This window comes from Natator depressus, chromosome 2, assembly GCF_965152275.1.
Source record: "Natator depressus isolate rNatDep1 chromosome 2, rNatDep2.hap1, whole genome shotgun sequence".
NCBI lineage: Eukaryota > Metazoa > Chordata > Testudines > Cheloniidae > Natator > Natator depressus.
In genome coordinates this window covers 155,735,159-155,756,189 of record NC_134235.1, presented here as the reverse complement: position 1 = coordinate 155,756,189, position 21,031 = coordinate 155,735,159, and the positions used below count along the sequence as shown (strand labels likewise).

The 21,031-nt window shown below is 40.0% G+C and overlaps 1 protein-coding gene across 1 annotated transcript in view; it reads right to left on the bottom strand.

Moving 5' to 3' along the window:
* The window catches only part of PTPN3 (protein tyrosine phosphatase non-receptor type 3), a 192,350-nt gene that overhangs the window by 67,198 nt on the left and 104,121 nt on the right, over nucleotides 1-21,031 (bottom strand). The window contains exon 14 of the mRNA XM_074945195.1: nucleotides 704-727. Within this exon, the coding sequence (XP_074801296.1) occupies nucleotides 704-727 (24 nt within the window). The remainder of the gene's footprint in view (nucleotides 1-703; nucleotides 728-21,031) is intronic.

Here is a 21,031-nt window from a genome sequence, read left to right as displayed (position 1 = left end):
TTGAAGGATTAGGTATTCTTCATTTCAGCACTGTGTTCTGGAAGTTGTAGCAGCAGAGATGCACAGGGGGATCTTCTTGTCAGCAGTCTAATGACATACAAAACAGTAGTCTCTCGGGCTTAGTGGGGTAAGATTTTGGTTTCTCTAGTAATTATTGTTATGAATATTGTATACCTCAAGATATTTATGATTCAAATATAAATCAGTATTATAAAGATACCAAAGTTAGACGTGTAAGTGGATCACACTAACATAATCTTTGAGGAATATAGCAAATGTTCACATTTCTCTTGTAACATCAGATTACAGTCCATAATGATTCCCCAGTGCAGGAAAAGTTAACAGTACTAGGGATGGATGTGACTTCCAAACTGCTTAATTTAATGTTTTTGGTACTATATAAAGAATTACCAGATAAATCACCAACAGATTTTAGCATAATTAAACTTTTACTATATATTCTACAGAGCAATTTAAAGAAGTGACACTTCGCAAATTACGATGTTTGGATGCTTACTGACATATTAGAATTCAACATATTTCTAAAGCTTAGTTTTGAGATTTTTTTAAAGATTTTTTTAAGACATTTTCTAACTATTTAAATAGAAAGGCTTCAAAGATTTCATTCATTCATAATTTTAGTTCATATCTGAAATCCCCATTTTCAACAGTAGAATGTTTGTATGCTTATAAGAAAACTCACTTTGGTGATTCTTGTTCAGATGACCTGTCAAAAACAATAAGCGAACATAGGATAAATATCTTCAGGAGAATTGGAACAAAGTATACCACAATTCTAATCTAAAAAAACAATTTCAAGACCTGAGGGCTTAATTCTATACAGGAAGTAGAACCTGAACCCAGGAAAATAATTAAAGATTTTGTGGATCACTGAAGAAATATTAAACTAACCCCAGCATTTCATTTCTACCACAAAGCCAGCTAACAAAAAAGTTTATCTGCAATCATAAATTATACTAGTGCACAGCAGTGTCAGGATTCAGATCGTTTAATAAAATACTCCTTATCACTCAAGATGGAGCTCTTTGTCATGGCCCACAAAGACTACAGAAGGCACTGCTGATGCTCTGCAAAAACCACATGCTGAAGACACAAATGAAAGTGGCACAGCCCTTGCAGTTAGCAGAGTTGCAGTATACTTGTGCCCAAAATGCAAGGCAGAATGGCTGCTTATACAGAAAGCCTGCAGACAAAAGCATAACTGCATGCACATGTGTACGATACAGTACAGGGAGCAAAGGCAAGTTAATTGATGTTCATTACAGAGCAGCTTGACTAGGAAGAGCAGGGGTTTTTCCAAATGTGGTCCACATCTCAATAGAGATATTGTCTTGTGGACAGCTCCTCGCACATTCATGATTGCATAAATCACTCCGCTCCTCTCTGCAACCATAAAATCCCTGTGTCAACTACAGCAATTGCTTAAATGGAAAAGACTAGGAGAGTATTTAATATATGTTTAGCTTTTCTCAATATGATGGAGAAACTGAAAGCAAGAAGGAGAGCCAGCACCGTGTCACCAATCAGCTCTCTGTGGACCATCAACTGCTCCACAGATCACTGGTGGTCCACAGTCTGGGAACCAACAGGGTTGTATATAGCAAGACCAACAGCCCCATCCAAATATAAAGAGGCATTGACCTTGATGGTTCTGGTTCCCAACCCCAACACAGCAGCTTGGAAGAGGATTTGGAACACAGATCTAGAAGAAACACCCTAGAAGGAACTGCCTACCTCGGAAAGTCAGGAAAAAGTTTTCTTACTGAAAGTTTTCCACCACATTTTGTTCTATCAAGGTGGTTTTTACTTAAGTGGGCCAGATCATTAAATCTAGGTCCAGAGATGAAAAAATTGGTGGCTTTGTCATTTTCTGCAAGAGGAGATGTGCTTTGTGATTTTGCTGCCATGGAATTTGATGATAAATTGTGCTCCAGAATATAAGCCTTCTTTTAAAATATTTTAACAAATATTTACATTTCTAATTCTTCTGTAACATGAACCAAGCATACAAACAAATTGGACAGAGATGACTGCAGACAGCCTGAAACATTTCCGGAAGTGTAAATTGCTCCCTTTATCTCAATGATGTGTTAACCTGAAACCTAATAATGACAATTTAAAATGCCAACAGTGTTAAATATTTCACTTTTGATCACTGAAACGTACAACTAATGTCCTTATCCCATGGTCCTATCCATCTGCTGTCCCAAACTTTCTTAGCTGACAAAACCTCTAGCTTCCCTCCGGAAGACCTTTACGAGACAGTTCTGCATTCTGAATAAAAAAGTTTGGCAGAAGATGAATTTTTTTTTAAAATAGCAAATTAAACAAGAGGAATACTGTATCCAGTGTATACTTCATTTTTAGATTTAATTCAGTAAGACGGATTTTTAATATATCTTCTGCCTGTGTAACTTACATGCTTTATACTGCAGCATTTGAACTTGTTTGATTCAACAAAGGAGAGAAACAGTTTGGAGGGTGGGAAGGACATGGAGGGCAACTTAATCAGGGCACAGAGCATTCAGAACTAGGGTGTGGCAGTTACTAGACATGCTCAGTAGCTGTTTCTGAATCTGTACAGGAACTTTTCATTGTGGTCAATCCGCCTGGCGGGTCACCCTCCAAAAGCTGAGCCTATCAGAGCATCAGGTGGCGGAGGGGAGGGGGAAGGTTATGAATATATGAGTTAAAAAGGGAGCCCCGTGGACTCAGCAGCTGATCATCGTAAAACCATGAGATGTGCTGTGAGGGCTGCATCCCAGTCATGTAGAACTTTGGATGCAGAGCAATGCTATTCCAGCTTTACTTACTAGAGAAGCCCTCCATTGGGATGTTTTGTCCACTGTGGTCTGTGTCATAGACCCAGAAGGAGAGCTGGGGTGAGCATTTGTTACCCTAGAGGCTACAGAGCCAGCGGAACTTACATTTAGCTATCAGCTAACTGCTCTAAACTGCGATTCTGCCTCATTTAGAGAGAGAGAATGGAGCAGAGCTTAGTGTGGTGAGGGTTTTTAAATTCTTGCCTGACTTAGCTGCGCTTATGGGGAGAAGATGGTGCCCTATAGAATTAGAGCCTTACAGAGATCGAGGGAATGGATGATTTATATGCTGATCCCAATATCTGTACCATTTTGAACACAGGCTGCAGATTTCTGTTTCCTCGGCAACTGAGGAGCAGTCAGCTGTTAACCCAAGGGCTGGAATAGGACTAGCTATGGAGATCCCCAGACTGTTTGCTGACAGGTTCTGAAGTGTTGAAAGACAGATGTTCCCACTCTTCTCAAGCTCTGGGGAGTCCAGGTGACACACAGAACATATTATGGCCACACTACAGAGACTTCTCTGAGAGAAAATCAGAGGGGAATGTATTTGTGTGCGCGCGCACTGAAGTATAAAAGATATTATCTTGAAACTTTATATTTTAATGTATGTAACAGAAACAGAGTGGGGAACTCTGTAAAACAAACACCAATAGATTTACTAATAGCTTTTGTTTAAAGGTTATTCATAGTTTTCCAAATACCATTTACCATATTTTATACTGTTTACTGTGTGCATTAAATGTTTTAGTAAGACAGTGTATGGTAGTCTCTCTCTGAAATGGACTGGTAACTATTAACAGCTGTTATCAGGGTTTCACATACAACAGCTGTAGCATTACCAGACAGAACTCTAGTCTGTGCTTCAGCGAAGAGTTAAACTGAGGTGCAGGAAGAAGGGGAGTTTAACAGAGTTACATTTACTATTGTTTTACCATCCCACTAGTGCTGCACCAGAATGCTACAGCATCTATTGGCCTTGCCATAGAATATGGTTAAGGGGTAACAGAAAACCAGCACTGAGGAACTAACCGCACACCACCACTGGGAGAAGTACTAGTGGACACCCCACCTCACCCCACCCCCAGGCCATATTCTAGGGATTACAGTCTCATTGACAGGTTTCAGAGTAACAGCCGTGTTACTCTGTATTCGCAAAAAGAAAAGGAGTACTTGTGGCACCTTAGAGACTAACCAATTTATTTGAGCATAAGCTTTCGTGAGCTACAGCTCACTTCATCGGATGCATACTGTGAAAAATATAGAAGATGTTTGTTTTTATACAAACAAATCATGAAAAAATGGGTGTTTATCACTACAAAAGGTTTTCTCTCCCCCCACACCCCACTCTCCTGCTGGTAATAGCTTATGTAAAGTGATCACTCTCCTTACAATGTGTATGATAATCAAGGTGGGCCATTTCCAGCACAAATCCAGGTTTTCTCATTGAATAGTGAATATCACGGTGAGGAGGAGATATTCTATATGAGAGTAGTTCTCCACATTGTATTCTACAGACCACTTAGTCTACATTTCTTTTACAATGTCCTCTTTCAACTTCCTAGTCCACGGCCACTTGTTGCTTAGACATTTTATTCTACAAACCAGTAGAAAGGGATCTGCTGACCACAGTTTGGGAGCCAATGTCCTAAATTATGAGTTCCTGGGACAGGTGCTAGGGACCTCAAAGAGCATTGGTTTCAGGGAGCTGACACAGTGAACACATGGCTTTTCCAAGGATTATTTTTTGTCTGTCTGTTCAAGCAACTAAGTTAAACAGATTAAATATCATATTACCTGCAAGCAACTTTGTCACCTTGTTTTGTGTATGTCTCCCTCTCCTCCTCAATGTGATGTCATCTCCCTGCGTCCCATCACTGTATCTAACTTGGATTGTAAAATCCTTAGGACAGGGACTATTATTTATTTATTTATTTGGTTACGTCCCTGAAAGGTTCTTAAAAAATTGCTGCTGTTGTTATAAACATATGTTAATAATAAAAGTGGCTAAGCCTTTTTTGATCTACAACTCTGCAGATGGTGGATCTTGGGACAACAACTATCTACATCCTTATATAGTAGTTATCTCTAGAAATAGCATGTGTAAATATACCTGTGTATTTCAGTTAGTTAAAAAAATTACATGAACTGTGGTGGTTAAATTAGAAGTAATTAAGTGATATTGTGGAAAATACAATAATGAATGCCAAATGGTAATGAACTTTAAACAGAAAAAAAAGTATTTTTGCATTCAATTGTTTAAAAGAGATCAACTATATTATATAATGTCAAGTATCGGGGGTAGCCGTGTTAGTCTGTATCCACAAAAACACCAAGGAGTCCTTGTTGTTTATACTATATAATGCCATCTGGAAGTAAAAGCCATAATTGAGCATTGCTGCAAACTAGATCCATAGTGTCTGGAATCATAGGACTGGAAGGATTTAGAGAGGTCACCTAGTCCAGTCCTCTCCACTCATGGCAAGACTAAGTTTTATCTAGACCAAGATTATCTATAAACTTAAAATGTACTAAAAAGGAAATCTGCTATTAATGCTTTCACATGAAGTGAGGTGCCATACCAAAATAATTCGTTTTTAAAAAAACTGGTCAATCAAATTAGTGCAGGTGTAGAAGGTTATAACATATTTACATCTCACTAAGTGTGAAGAAGAAAAAAAAGGTGGGTGGGAGAGGAGGTAATACTTTTATTTCACTAAGTCATTAATGAATTCATTAATCAGTTTTTTTTCCCCAAGCCTCAAACCTCTGAACACCATAAAGTAAACATGCTGAATGTCCCCTCATACTGCTCTGCTCTTGTAAAGAGGAAGGGGTACTTAACTGAAATATAAAAGAATCCTGTGTGCAACTGAAAACCCGTTTTCGCTTACAATCAGAACAGAGCTGACCAGTATGGTGGAGGAACAGTCCTATGGTGACCATGTTATGGTGCCCTTTAATTCAACTTTGATATTTTCTCAAAATAGACTCACAAAACTGGAATAAATACCTCAAGTCCTTTTCGCTTTTCTAACATTTAATTCTTAAACATCAGGCACAAAAATTAGACTGAAGAATGTTAACCATTAGGATAACATGAAGGTAAGGTGCAAGTTAAGTGTTGATTTAGAAAACACGGAGATACACATTTTTTAAAACTGATTCACAATTTCTTCCTTCCATCCTATACCGCTCCCCTTGGTCAGTGGTAAATAACTAACCTTCACAGAAATGATTAAGTAAGAGTGCTGCCTTGCATTACTTACTTCCTGACAATAGTTCTCTATGTATACCTAACAAAGGGAAAGGTACCATGTTTACTCTCTCTGTGGAATGAATATGCTTTTCTGTACATATTAATTGTCTGCCCAATTGGATTATTGCAGCTCTACATGTGCAACGATGAACTACTCAGTTTCTTTTCTAACAAAGCTATAATAGAATAGTCATGCTGCCTTTGAATTGTTTTTTTAATTTACAAACCAGTAACTATTCAAGAACTTTGGGTGCTGGACAGAATGATAACAAAAAACAATTATACCATGTAATGAAAAAAATGGACATCTCCCCCATAACCAACTAATCCTTAACCAAGCACTCTATAACCTAACCATCCTCTCTCACACCTCTGGTACAAGTCAAGGAAAACAGATAAGCTCTGTAGTGTGTTTGGAAAGTCACTGAATCCAGGCTCTAACAGATCAAGAGGAAAGTGCATTTATTAGGTAAGGACCCTTTACTGAAACTTCTCTGCCATCAACCTCCTCTCTTTTTAGAGGGATGGGAGTTGGGGACTGTCACAACTGCCTGTTTAGTACAATATTTGACTTACAAAGCTGTATTGTGACAGGATGAATATTTGCTTCATGAAAGCTATTACAGCATATACCAGTAACACTTGCTCATAGACAATGGCTTGTCTCTATTTCAAATTTTCCTTCAGAGTCCTTCAGTATTCTGGATTTAGTTTTTTTTTAATAGTTAAAAGAAGTCTGACTGTATACATCAGTATGGGGGAAAAGGGCTTTCTGTAACGCATTTTCTGTCAAAGCTAAAATGTTCCCTTTTTTACTTAATTCAATTTTAAAACAACATTAAATACTGACGCCTAGGTGTCACTTGCCACTTTCAGTTTCTTCTATTATCTATTGTTCTCTTAAACATTAGCTCTAAATAATTACTCAGGCATTCAGATGGAAATTAGATGTAGGACTAGGAATGAGTGCATATCACCTTTTAAAAAAAATCCATTACGTGGCCTACATATTTTGTCTATATAGAAACTCTGTTCCAAAATCTGGAAGGATGGGAGATGTCTGTATAAGGAGTTCGCTAACAGTTAAATATGAAAAAGGTAAAGGAAAATATTATGGTAGACAATATAATTTTACAAGGCATTCAAATCTCAATTAAAAGCAATGAGTTACATTAAGTTACAGAAAGAAATGGAATAGGTGGGGAGAGTAAGCTAAGTTTGAAGGAATAGGTGGTAACAGCAGGTGCTGGTATGGGGAATAGCTAAAAGGTTATTTTTCTGCATGCAGGACAGAATATGTCGGTTTTGGAGATATCTGTAAACAAGGTCTTTTTAAGTCTCCCCATTCAAGTCCTCTCCTAAAAAGTAAAGGAGTACTTGTGGCACCTTAGAGACTAACAAATTTATTTGAGCTTAAGCTTTCGTGAGCTACAGCTCACTTCACTGGATGCATGCAGTGGAAAATACAGTGGGGAGATTTTATATACACAGAGAACATGAAACAATGGGTGTTACCATACACACTGTAACGAGAGTGATCAGGTAAAGTGAGCTATTACCAGCAGGAGAGGAAAAAAAACCTTTTGTAGGATAATCAAGGTGGGCCATTTCCAGCAGTTGACAAGAACGTGTGAGGAACAGTAGTGGGGGAAATAAACCTGGGGAAATACTTTTGCCTTGTGTAATGACACATCCACTCCCAGTCTTTATTCAAGCCTAATGTAATGGTGTCCAGTTTGCAAATTAATTCCAATTCAGCAGTCTCTTGTTGGAGTCTGTTTTTGAAGTTTTTTTTGTTGAAGAATTGCTACTTTTAGGTCTGTAATCGAGTGACCAGAGAGATTGAAGTGTGCTCCGACTGGTTTACGTAGAGACTGGACAGTCTCTATGTAAAAGAATAAATGGACACAAATCAGACATCAAGAATTATAACATTCAAAAACCAGTCGGAGAACACTTCAATCTCTTTGGTCACTCGATTACAGACCTAAAAGTTGCAATTCTTCAACAAAAAACTTCAAAAACAGACTCCAATGAGAGACTGCTGAATTGGAATGAATTTGCAAACTGGACACCATTAAATTAGGCTTGAATAAAGAGTGGAAGTGGACGTGTCATTACACAAAGTAAAACTATTTCCCCATGTTTATTTCCCCCACTACTGTTCCTCACACGTTCTTGTCAACTGCTGGAAATGGCCCACCTTGATTATCACGACAAAAGGTTTTTTTCCCCTCTCCTGTTGGTAATAGCTCACCTTACCTGATCACTCTCGTTACAGTGTGTATGGTAAAACCCACTGTTTCATGTTCTCTGTGTATATAAAATCTCCCCACTGTATTTTCCACTGAATGCATCCGATGAAGTGAGCTATAGCTCACGAAAACTTATGCTCAAATAAATTTGTTAGTCGCTAAGGTGCCACAAGTACTCCTTTTCTTTTTGCGGATACAGACTAACACGGCTGCTACTCTGAATCCTAGAAAGTAGTGATCCAAAGCTGTGGTCCTTTAGATGTATGTCTACACTGGAAAATGCATTATGTTAAATAACAGGTTTTAACAAACACTGTGTTAAACGCAACTTTGTCGTTGGTCTGGACAAGGAGTTACGTTTAAAAACATGCAAGCTCCTCATGGTAAATTTAAATTAAGTCACGCTAAAAAAATTTTTAAACACCACTCTTCTTGTCCACACTAATGTCAAAGTCATGTTTAATACCATGTTAATGAAAATGTTTTAACATGCTTCCGAGTGCAATGCATTGTCCCAGTTTAGACCAGCCCTATTCCATGGCTATTCTGCGTGCTGTATGGAATGAGTGTGTCAGTCCAATCCCTAGTGGACAGGTGGTCATATCACAACACATCACCAAATTTTGGGACTAACTGCCACCAGAGTTTCAGAAGACATCACAAATTAATAGCCACGGAAAGAGAATTTCTCCCTCTTCTTATAGTGTTCCTTCATAAGTCAGGATACAGGCACATCGTAGGACAGTGTGTAAATGTGCATGGTCTCTAACTGTGCTACATTTTCTGTGGCACAGTTAGTGACTTAATTCTCTAGGGCTGTCATTCTGGCAACCTTTCACAAATGCTAAATTCATACAAAAATAAAGGAGGGAAAATAATTAGCAATACTACTAGGATATGTAGGTGCTAAAGATGTTGAATAAAGCTATATCACTGTTATTTTTTAAATATACATGGCTAGTTTGCTTTAAAACATTGTTTTTGTGAAATATTTATAAACTTACGGAAATTATAGATAACAAAAATGGGATAGGTTTTTAGTTTTATTTTTTTAAAAGCATGAAGCGTTAATAACTCATCAGATGAGGGTGCTGCAACAAAGATGTGACCTTCAACAAAGGAGAGATCTGAATTGGCAGGAAGGCAAAAGCAAGTGAGGATATCAAGGTGCATGTTACGGTTTGTGCAGCACTTTACACTTTCCAAGTGCTAGCACAAGAACAAGGAAGGAGAGGAGGGTATAGACATCAAGGTCCTTGAAGACTTTCAGGATGGAATGATGTGACCATGCAGAGGTGTGAAGGTGTCCAAGGTATGCTAAGAGGCTTCAGAAGAATTTTATTTATCAAGGCAAGAATGAACAAATGTATGGAGGAACAAATCAGAGGAGTAAGCATTGAAGCAGCATCAGATACAGGATATGTTTGAGACTTGATAGTAGATTGACAGTATACTACATTTAGGGGAAAAAAAAGAGCTCAGTATCAAGGATCCACTCCACATTTATCAAACTGAAAACAAAATGGCTATCAGAGCTTAAAACTACAGATGAGAATATTTTTTCCTGCCAAATAAAAGAACGTCCATCTTGGTGACATTCAGCTGAAGTAAATAAAGGCTGGGCCAGACGATATATTCAAGAAAGATATGCCTGGAGACAAAGAAGAGATCAGGGAAAGATTTAAAGGAGCAAGAGAACTGAGTGTCAACAGCACAGAATTGATGAGGAGATTCCCTTTTGAAATAATATAGTGTGGAAGGTGGAAAATGTAGGTGTGAGAGGAATGAGAACAGAGCCTGAGGAACCCACCGAAGACCTGGTTCTTGTCTGAAATGTACTTCAAGGCCAAGAAAGAGCAGGAAGAAAAATGAGAACTGAAGCAGGATGAAGAAGCAGCAGCTGCCAGAGACATCAGCATAAAATCAAAAGCTTATTCTCAGTATGGCCAACAGTGCCCTGAGGTCAAGAAGGAAAACTGTAAAGAAATCCTGTTTAGCCAAGTGGAAAGCATTTAATGGCCACTGAGCCCTGAGAGTGGGAGACAGCCAGAATAGAATGGATCAAAGATCCTGTGAACAATCAGGAATTAGAAGACATGAGAGAAAACTGCAGAGAGAGCTAACAGGATTTGAGGAGACAGTTAAGAGTATTGAGATCAAGGAGGAGTTCCCTGAGAAGCAATGTGATGGCTGCTGTCATAAATATAAAGGGAAGGGTAAACCCCTTTAAAATCCCTCCTGGCCAGAGGAAAAATCCTCTCACCTGTAAAGGGTTAAGAAGCTAAAGGTAACCTTGCTGGTACCTGACCAAAATGACCAATGAGGAGACAAGACACTTTCAAAAGCTGGGAGGAGGGAGAGAAACAAAGGGTCTGTGTCTGTCTGTATACTGCTTTTGCCGGGGATGGAATGGAGTCTTAGAACTTTTAGTAAGTAATCTAGCTAGGTATGTGTTAGATTATGATTTCTTTAAATGGCTGAGAAAAGAACTGTGCTGAATAGAATGACTATTCCTGTCTATGTGTCCTTTTTGTAACTTAAGGTTTTGCCTAGAGGGATTCTCTATGTTTTGAATCTAATTACCCTGTAAGGTATCTACCCTCCTGATTTTACAGAGGGGATTTCTTTACTTCTATTAAAAGTCTTCTTGTGAGGAAACTGAATGCTTTTTCATTGTTCTCAGATCCAAGGGTTTGGGTCTGTGGTCACCTATGCAAATTGGTGAGGATTTTTACCAAACCTTTCCCAGGAAGTGGGGTGCAAGGGTTGGGAGGATTTTGGGGGGAAAGAAGTGTCCAAACTACGTTTCCCAGTAAACCCAGTTAGAGTTTGGTGGTGGCAGTGGAGATCCAGGGACAAAGGATAAAATTAATTTGTACCTTGGGGAAGTTTTAACCTAAGTTGGTGAAAGTAAGCTTAGGTGGTTTTCATGCACGTCCCCACATCTGTACCCTAGAGTTCAGAGTGGGGGAGGAACCTTGACAGCTGCACTTTAGATAAGCAGGAAATAGTACCAGTAGACATGGCGAAGCTGAAGATGGTAGTGATATGAGCTGGAGTGGGGTGACAAAATGGGAGCAGAGAAGACAATAGAGAGTTCAAGGAAGGAGTGTTGATCTCTGAAAGACAGATGGTTATGTTCAGGTGTGGAAACCTGGAGATTATAGGAGAATTGAGTGGATGCTAAGGGACAGAACTGATGGAAGCTTGAGAGGAAGGGGACACTGCTCAGCCACAATGGTACTGAGGCACTTTTACAGTGGAAAAAAATGAAACTCCAGAGTGTGCTGATAAGGAGGAGGCAAAGTTGGGTAGTTGAAGGAGTAAAATGATAGTGTAGATGAGTAAACAAGGTTTTTTTGAAGTTATAAAATTTTTGAAGTTACAGAACAATTAAATAGTATTGTGATAGGGTGTACACTCGCAACATTGTGCCCCAAGGGGTTTAAGGGCAATAGGGGGCCCACGTAGCCCCACCCTGCCCCTCCGGGACTAGCAAGTATGCTCCGACTGGAGGAGAGGGTTAAAAAGGAGCTCAGAAGCCCAGGCAAAGGGTGATGGATGGGCTACAAAAGTGAGGAATTCTTCTCCAGCAAGCCAGACAAAAGAGTGAGTCTGAGTGGGGACCACCGATTGGGTAAGGTCCTCAAGCAGAGCCTTTTCTAACCATCTCCCCCTTGAGAACTCACAGGTCCAGCAGGGCCCCTCCTTCGGACTCTTTTGTTGTGAGGTGATTGACTGGCTGGAGTATAGGGGCCATGCACCAAACTGAAGGGATCTATAGGCAGGAAATACCCCAGGGAAGCAACTCACTGTAGGTGTTACTTCCTACAGGGCCATGGGCTGGGACCCAATGGAGAGCAAGTGTCCGGGTCCCCCTACCACAACCCCTTAAAGATCTTGACCCAGAAGTGGGTGGAAAGCCAAAGATTCCTGGCTTAGGATAGGAATAGGCACCTCTATCACCATGACACAGAGGCAAGGGGCCAGAGGTTGGGTGTAATAACCACTAGCTCCTGGTCCTCTGAGCTCCATATCACAGGTACCTATGTGGAAAGCCTGACAGAAGATTATACAGCCAGATCAAAAGGCCACAGAGGAGAGGCTATGGAGCACTACATATTTATTTATAAGGATCAGAAGTGTCTCAGAAGCAATTATGAGTGCTACTTATCCCACTTATTAGGATTAATCAAAATCTATAATGATATAATGAAGCCAATGTTGATTTTAAACGGTAGTCTTTTCAGGCTAGGAATCCAGGACATGGCACACACTGTAAACCAAAAGTACTCTATTACAAAAAAAACCCAGAATTTGTTTATTTTAAATTGATATTTAGTACCAATAATTTAATAGGTCTATTTAAAGAGATGCTGTCAAAGCCTACAAACCACTAATATGACAGCATCCCATTGTCCAGTCTCTTTTTTAACATACTTTTTTTTTAAAACAGCAAAACCTATCCAGTTTCCAAAACAAGGCCTTGCACAACTTTTTAAAAATACTAGCCGATAGACTGGGAATTTAACCACAACTAACGCAAAATACTTAATTGTTTGAGATTGCGTATTGACATAAACAGGCATGCAACATATATTTTGTGCTCTCTGGCAATTCTGCTTTTGTAAGCTGGCAGGAGACTGAAATAGACAAGAATTGTGGAAAGGAGCATTAAGGGACAGCTTTTCTATTCACATCTATGACCTCAAGAAAACCAGTTCTTGGGTTTTTCATTTTGTTTTCAGTCTATCACCAGAAATTATGATATTGTTAGTCCATGTATTTGGAAGCTACTATTTAAGGAAGTTGTCAACCATGAATGTGCCTTTGACATGGTAATTGGCTAGGACCTGTGTGGAGGTACAGAACTATTCTGACGATTCATAATGGCAGCCAGACCAGGTAGGTCTCAGTAGTAACTCAGAAGGACACACAGTGGAGAAAAGCAAGAAAGCTAGAGGGTGGGACAAAGTTCTGAAGGAAGGAACCCTGAGAAGAGCCAATTTAAGAGGGAGAGAATTTACATTTCTGAGTCCAGTCCTGTCTTGGGTAGTAAAAACTGTGTATAATATTTAGCAGCAGGATGGAGAGAATACCTATTTACAGTGTCATTTGACTTAATTTACTTATATATTTGTTCAATAATCTAAATAAAAAGGAAACATACAAATATCTGTATTTTGAAGTTAGTTATTAGTTTAATGATGGAAAAGTATGTTATGAAAAATGCATAATCTTTTTTAAATAGATATTACCTTTATTATTTTAAAAAATCATAGTACATAGTAGCTATATTTTCAAAGTTTAAATAAAATCCAAGTTGTCAGAAGTTAGCTGATGCAAAAGAAGTCTATTCCAAATTCACATCATGTCACTTTGTGATGCAATCCAATAGTTATAAAATACAACTTCACCTGTTTTAATATAATTCTATTTGCATCAGAGGGAGATCTTTAGGGCTGGATTAATAATTTGTAAATGACAAAGATCCAATCAAACCTTCGGGAACAAAAGTGAAGCAAGTTTCCAACTGAGTGCTATTTTGGGACACAAACATTGATTCAAATTATTTTTTACTGATATTTTTCAATGGCTTTTTTCACATTTCATTTATGAACTTCAGTTAATTCATTCTCATTATTTCCTATGAAAAAGTCAATGCATAATTTTACAATCATTTTAAAAAGCAAAAAGGTAACTGCTAATGTTAACAAGCTGTCATATAGAAGTTTGTAAATCTGGAAAATGGTCAAATCCATCTGTTAAAATAACGACCAAGATAGAGCTCCACTGAAAGTACTTGTAGCACAGGAGGGTTTTTTATATTTATTTATATATCTATATACACACACGAACGTGCACACACACCCTTTTGACATTCACAACTCAATTTGATGGTTTGCTAATACTTAATTACCCACTAATATGATAAAATATTTTAAGTATGAATGACTGGACCATCTGTTCCCGGAAAGCCACAGCTACACAGCATTCCACATTTTCTCAACACATTCACATTCCCATTTTGTAATAAATTACAGCCAACACATTTTAAACACTGAAAATGAAAACGTGAATAAAACTCACCAGAGTAACCAATTAACTTTTTCATCAAGAAACAGCGACCTTGCTTGGAGAGTGAATAAACTTGCCATTGGTTCATTTACCACTCATGAATGCTTTAAAATTGTACGTAATCCACCCTCCTCGCTCCACAGTAAACCTATCTAGAAAGATGTCATCCTTATGCCTTTCATTTACTATAGGATGCTCAGTAAGTACTGATCATAATCATAAAACTGCTTGCCCTAAATACCTTACAATCCCTCTCTGTCAAGCTTTAAAGAAAAAAAACACCACCTAATTTTTATATGAACTATCAGAGAGCTCTATTCTAAGAACTGATGAAGATAAAATAAAGCCGAGTAAAATCCACAGGGGAAAGGGACAACTAAAACAATAGAAAACAGTAGTAAATACCTCCCCTTTACAAACAACTGAAGGAAACATCTGTAGAGATTGACACAAGGGCAAAAACATTCTTGAAATCCAGGCTTTTTTTTTTTTCCCTTAAATAATAGTTAGCACCTGGTAGTGCTGTTAAAACTAAAATTGTGTCCGCATTCTCATAATCATCTCTTTTCACAGATTAATAGGAGGGATAGGCTCATGATTTCAAATTTATCCTACCCCTGAATTATATTGGTGGGGGAAAGGAACCACTGGTTGAGATCTGCTGCTGTGGCCCTGGTTTGGGATCCAAGTTGGATCTAATATGCACACTATGCATGTGCATGGAAAATGAATTGTTGATTGAAAATCTTGTGAGCACAGCTTGTGGGATTCAAGGCCTACAGAAGGCCACTACCCTGTGCATCTGAAGGAATTTTTAGAGCAGCAGCAACATGAGAAGTAGGGGCTCTTATGGTAAGCAGGCCCAACCTGACCCACCCCAGCCACATTGAGACTAGGAAAGAGGCTGGGAAAGAGGAGAAAAATATGAGGAAGGAAGGAAGGATCTGTTTCCACTGTGGCCACCTCTTCCGCAAGTTAGACAATCTGCACACTGCAGCCCTGCACTTTGATGCAGTCAGATGAGAATTTCTGCACAAAAGTAAAAAGGGTGAGGCATCATTATCGCTACTTGCCCTTTCCACTTCAGTTATTGTCTAGGAGTCCAATTATTTAGAAGATACTTACAAAGAAATATCAGTGCTACTTTTTAATTAGAGAAAATTATATGCTGAATGATTTTCAGCTCCAGTTCAGCATTTACATATACATCAATCTATATCAGAGGAGTATGCAGTGCCAGTATATGATGCATATACTTAGATGCACTGCAGCATTACACACAGAAATTCATGTGAGAGCACCAGTTGATTTCTAGAAAGCTATATATCCAAAAGTGTTGCTATTTATAACAAGGGTCTTCCATTTACCTTGTACTCCACTATTCATTGGGTTCCTGGTCAAGGGACTTATAGTAAAGACCTAATGTGTGATTGTACAGCCATGGAATTTGCTGCAGAATTCACCCTTGCACAGAATTGTGTTTGAGAATCTAAATTTTCCTTTTTTAAATAATTATATTTCTAACCCTTATTGTTGCAAACAATCCTGAAAATGTCAAGAGTGTAAACCAATGGAATGTTATCTTCCTGAGCCTGCAGACAGCCTAAAACAATGTCTTAGATATATGAACTACCCCATTCATATCAATGAAATTCTAACTCTGAAACCTACAGAAGACAATTTAAATGGCAATATTGTTAAGTATTTCGTTGCTGATCATTTTAGCAGAAACATCCAACTAATCATCAATTTTAAATTGCTCTCATGCCTTTCCATGTGCCACAAGCCCCAAGTTCCCCTCAGGTCCAATCCAGTATAGCAATTCCTATATTCCAAACCCTCCAGACTAACCCAATAGCCTGTGCAATGCAACTGTGTTAATACAAAAATCTTTGGCATAATAGAGAACTGGAAACATGGCTACAGCCTAAAATAAACAGAAATTAACATCAAAATTAACATAGGCGCTACACTAGTGATTGAATTGTCCATTTTAATTCATTAAAACATACTTTTAAAAAATTGTTTTTAGGTTAAAATGAAAAAAACTGTGAGAATTTTCCCTCTACTGAGGAGCAGTTTTGAAGAAGCTAAAATCTTGCCAAAGAATTTGGTGCAGCTTGCCAATGTCTGGTACAGTCCTCTGACAGAAATCTATCCAGCAGGGGATCTGGTACACAGCAGTAGCTCTGTGAAGAGCAATGCATGTAGCATTAAGAGGAAGCAGAGAGTAACTGAGGCCTTTTTGCTGTCTGGCACAGAGGAATCCATACGTAGCTGCATCATTTATACAGAGCATAGCCAATCACACGATAAGATTTCCAACAAAAACCAAACAAATTAAACAAGACAAGCCAGTTCCAAGTCCCTCCCCAAAAACCAAGCTACATAAAATTAGACAGCACAAGACATTGCCAGAGACTAAGCAGTGAAAAAATTCAACGCATTTCCACCACTCACCACACAAAGCAGTATGTCACACTTTGGGTCAGTATATATGTGCATTGTGCTAGTAGAGACAGCTAATAATTCTGATACTCGTATTTGGGCAGGAACACGCTCCAGTCACTCATTCCAAACAGCTTCAGATAAAGGGTCAGGTAGTGACCATTAAGAACACAATCTAAATTTGGAATGCCTGTCAAAAGCAATCTTTGTACACAGAATTTAAGGGAGTTTTGGAGGGTTGTTCTGGGGGGGAGCAAGGGAGAGGGGGGAGGAAGGAGGATGGGAAGTGGTATCTCTCCAGCTGATGCTGATCTCTCAAATTGTACAGAGACACCATATTACAGAATTCATATAGGAACATGAGGCAAATCGACATTGTTAAGAAAGGCAGCTCTAAGTCAGAAATTCTACTTATATATATGAAAGGGATGACAACCACCTGACAGACATGCCAGTGTGACACATTCAAAAGAAAGATAACTGATTCTTTACTGTCATGGAAATATTAATATCCTGAGCCATCTGATCCATGTCTAGGGGAAAGGGAGGAGAGAGAGAGAGAGAGAGAGAGAGATCTTTCCAGTGCATACCTGTGCATTGCAGATGCACATGACATCTACTACTAGTGGAGAAGACCAGGAGTGACCCAACAGGCACTGATTCAAAAAACCCTGAGGCCTGAATATTCTTCACAGTCAAAGAAAGTCTAAAGACAAATGATTAATACTCTTGTACAGCTGCTAGTTCATACAAACGTCCATGACACTGCATCAAAGTCCAATGTCGATGTCCCTAGAACACTCAAAATGTTACATAACCCATCAATTACTTCACCACACAGATGTGAAATATCCCATATCCCCTAGAGCAGTTCATTTTAAAGAAAATGACTGTGAAACAAGAAACATGACCCATGTCATTCCACCACCAAACAACCTGCTCAATTCACTGGCACTATGATCTGGCTGGATCCAGGTCCCTTCAGTTGTAGTATCCTCTGGATCACTCATTTATGCATTTTCCCAGACTCTGACATCAGGTGCCATGTATAAAGTATTCTTCAGAAACAGATGTTCCACAAGCGTGCACAATGGCATGACAAAGTTACAAAGACCTTGAAATTAAGTGCCGAACACAGCCTACTTCACCACTCATGTGGACAAATGGTCACACAGTTATGATACACACAGCAGATGCACCACTGAGTTACTTCCATGGATTCCTTCCCCCTATACTTTGCATTTCACTAAAATCACTGTTTTGGTTCAGCTGCAGCTGGCTATACTGGGCCTCCCTTCTTAGGCCATGTCTACACTACAGAGTTAAGTTGACTTAAGTTACCTCGATGATTATAAACCACTGTAATTACATCACTTGTTCATGTCACACAACGCTCCTTGTGTCGGCGGAGCGCATCCACAGTTAGTGCTCTAGCACCAACTGTGAGCAGTGACCATGGGAAGCTATCCCACTGTGCAAACCACCACTTTCTCCCACTAGGAGTTCTGGAAATGGATCGTAGTGCATCACGGGGGCGGGATCACTGCCCCCATGATGCAGTTTTCTACATCCCATAATTCCAAGGGCTTCAGAGTGCATTTTGTACCTTTTCCAATTGCCCCTGTAAACTTTGTGACCACCATCTCTGCCTCAACAGGTGGATCCTGCACTGCTCACCAATCTTGTGATAAGCGTTATGAACATAACACAGCAGATCCTGCAGGATTTCATGATCTGCGAATCTGAACAGGAATCTGTGCTGCCTGCCCTGCTCTGTGCCATGGAAAGAAACAATTCAGGATTGATGTTAGCATTCACAGAGCAGCTGTACATGGTGGACCATCATTAATGGGCTCAGGACACAAGCACCGAATGGTGGAATTGGATTCTGATACACGTATGGGACTGTAAGCAGTGGCAGCAGAACTTTCGTATGCACAAAACCACCTTCCTTGAACTCTGTACAGTGCTCACCCCCGCCCTGCAGCACAAAGACACCAAAATGAGAGCTGCCCTAATGGTGGAGAAGAGAGTGGCAATCGCTGTGTGGAAGCTGGCAACTCCAGACTGCTACCAGTCAGTCGCAACGCAGTTTGGAGTTGGGAAGCCCACTAGGGGGTTGTGGTGATGCAAGTGTGCATGGCCATTACTTGCCTCTTGCTATGAAGGACGATGACTAGGTGCAATGTGCAGGACGTGACGGATGGCTTTGCGACAATAGGATTCCTTAACTGCGGTGGGCCAATAGACAGCATGCATATCCTAATTTTGGCCCCAGACCATCTTGTGATGGAGTACATCAACAGAAAGGGCTACTTCTCTATAGTATTGCAGGTGCTGATGGATCACCGGGGGTCGTTTAACTGACATCAACACGGGGTGGTCAGAAAGGTGCATGACACACGTATCTTCAGGAACACTGGCCTGTATAGAAAGCTGCATGCAGGGACTTTCTTTCCAGACCAGAAGATTCCAGTAGGGGATGTGGAAATGCCCCTAGTGATCCTAGAGACCTAGAGTACCCCTTACTGCTGTGGTTCATGAAGTCAAACAACAGAAACTTTGACAGCAGCAAGAAGCGCTTCAACAACAGGCTCAGTAGGTGCAGAATGTGTGTCTGGTAGATTCAATGGTCACTGGTGCTGCCTTTTTGGCAGGTTAGACGTCAAGGAGGAAAATATTTCCATAGTCATAGCAGCCTGTTGTGTTCTGAATAACATTTGTGAAGCTAAGGGGGAAAAGTTTCCCCGGGGTGGAGCACTGAGGTGGATAGCCTGGTGGCTGATTTTGAGCTATAAGAGGGGCTCAAAAGGAGGAGGGGGAGCTATTCAAATCAGGGAGGCTTTGAAGCAGCATTTTGGTATTGAGCACCAGTAATGTGTGTTTCTATAATGAATTGAGCCAGGCATTGTTTACTTGCCACCCTGAATGACCCCTGTAACGATTTGTGCCTGAGCGTTAACTGTAGTCTGCAAATGTGGTGTTTACCACTGTGTATGAGTTTCTGTTGCAACCAGCCAGTTTAGATCTAAAATAAAGAATCACTACCTTTTAAGATTCAATTTTTATTAAACACCAGTACACAGATTAACATTTCTTACAAGGACGTGACAGTGACCAGCACTCTCCTAAATGAGGATCTCACAGCTGCGTGTAAGTCCAGCTGTCGTTATTGAAAATGTCCTTAAGGGTGGAGTGTAACGGGTACTACAATAGGCCAGAGGAATATGAATGGGGAGTTTGGGGAGGGCAAGGGAGGCAGTTCTGTATGGGCTACAGGGGGACTCAAGCATGCATTTGTTCTGCCTGCAGCAAGATCAGGGACCTCAGCATCACTGTTTGGTCCTCCGTGAGCTTTATTAACTGCTCCTGACCCTGTTTCCTCTCCTGGTTATCCATTTGTAGTTTCTTGTTTATTCTCTCTCTCTCTCTCTCCACAGTCTGTGCTCACTATTGGTCTGATCTGACAATTGCAACAATTCCCAAAAATGTCCTCCTTACTCCTCCTCATTCACCTCCTTATCTGACAGAGGAGATCCACCAGTGTGTAGAAGCTGGCCCTTAAGGGCACATCTGCAGAAACAAAAGACGCAATACACAGAATCAGTATTGTGTGTGCAGTAACAATCTTGAATCATTAAAGTAACATACACTTCTTTATCACTTTCCCTTCGCAAGCACGCAGGATGGCTAGAGCACTAAACATGGTGAGTTCAGCCTGTGTGTGTGCGTGTGCGCAAGATTGGACAAAGGTTCTGGGTGGTTTAAGAAGAGGATCAGTACAAGTGCCTGGGGACACTATTCTGAATACTGGCACCGTTTTCCACAGGTGGGGACGATCTAAGCTGAAATAATACTACTGAGGGTAACCAAAGATACAAGGTTGCATCTCCCGCATGTGTGTGGCTTCAGACCGGGTTCATATTCTGCTCGCCTGTGTGCTGCTTTGGTTCCTCCAGAACTAACTGCCAATTGGCATGGCAAAGTTTCCTACCACAGGGGAAGAAACAAAGCAGCTCTGCCAAGGAACCTTCGGCAGAGGATTGTAGACTATCTGCAGGAAAGTTTCCTACGGATCTCTGTGGAGGATTCCCGGGAGATCTCAGTGTGCATTAACAAACTTTTCCACAGGCCCCCCACATGGGAAT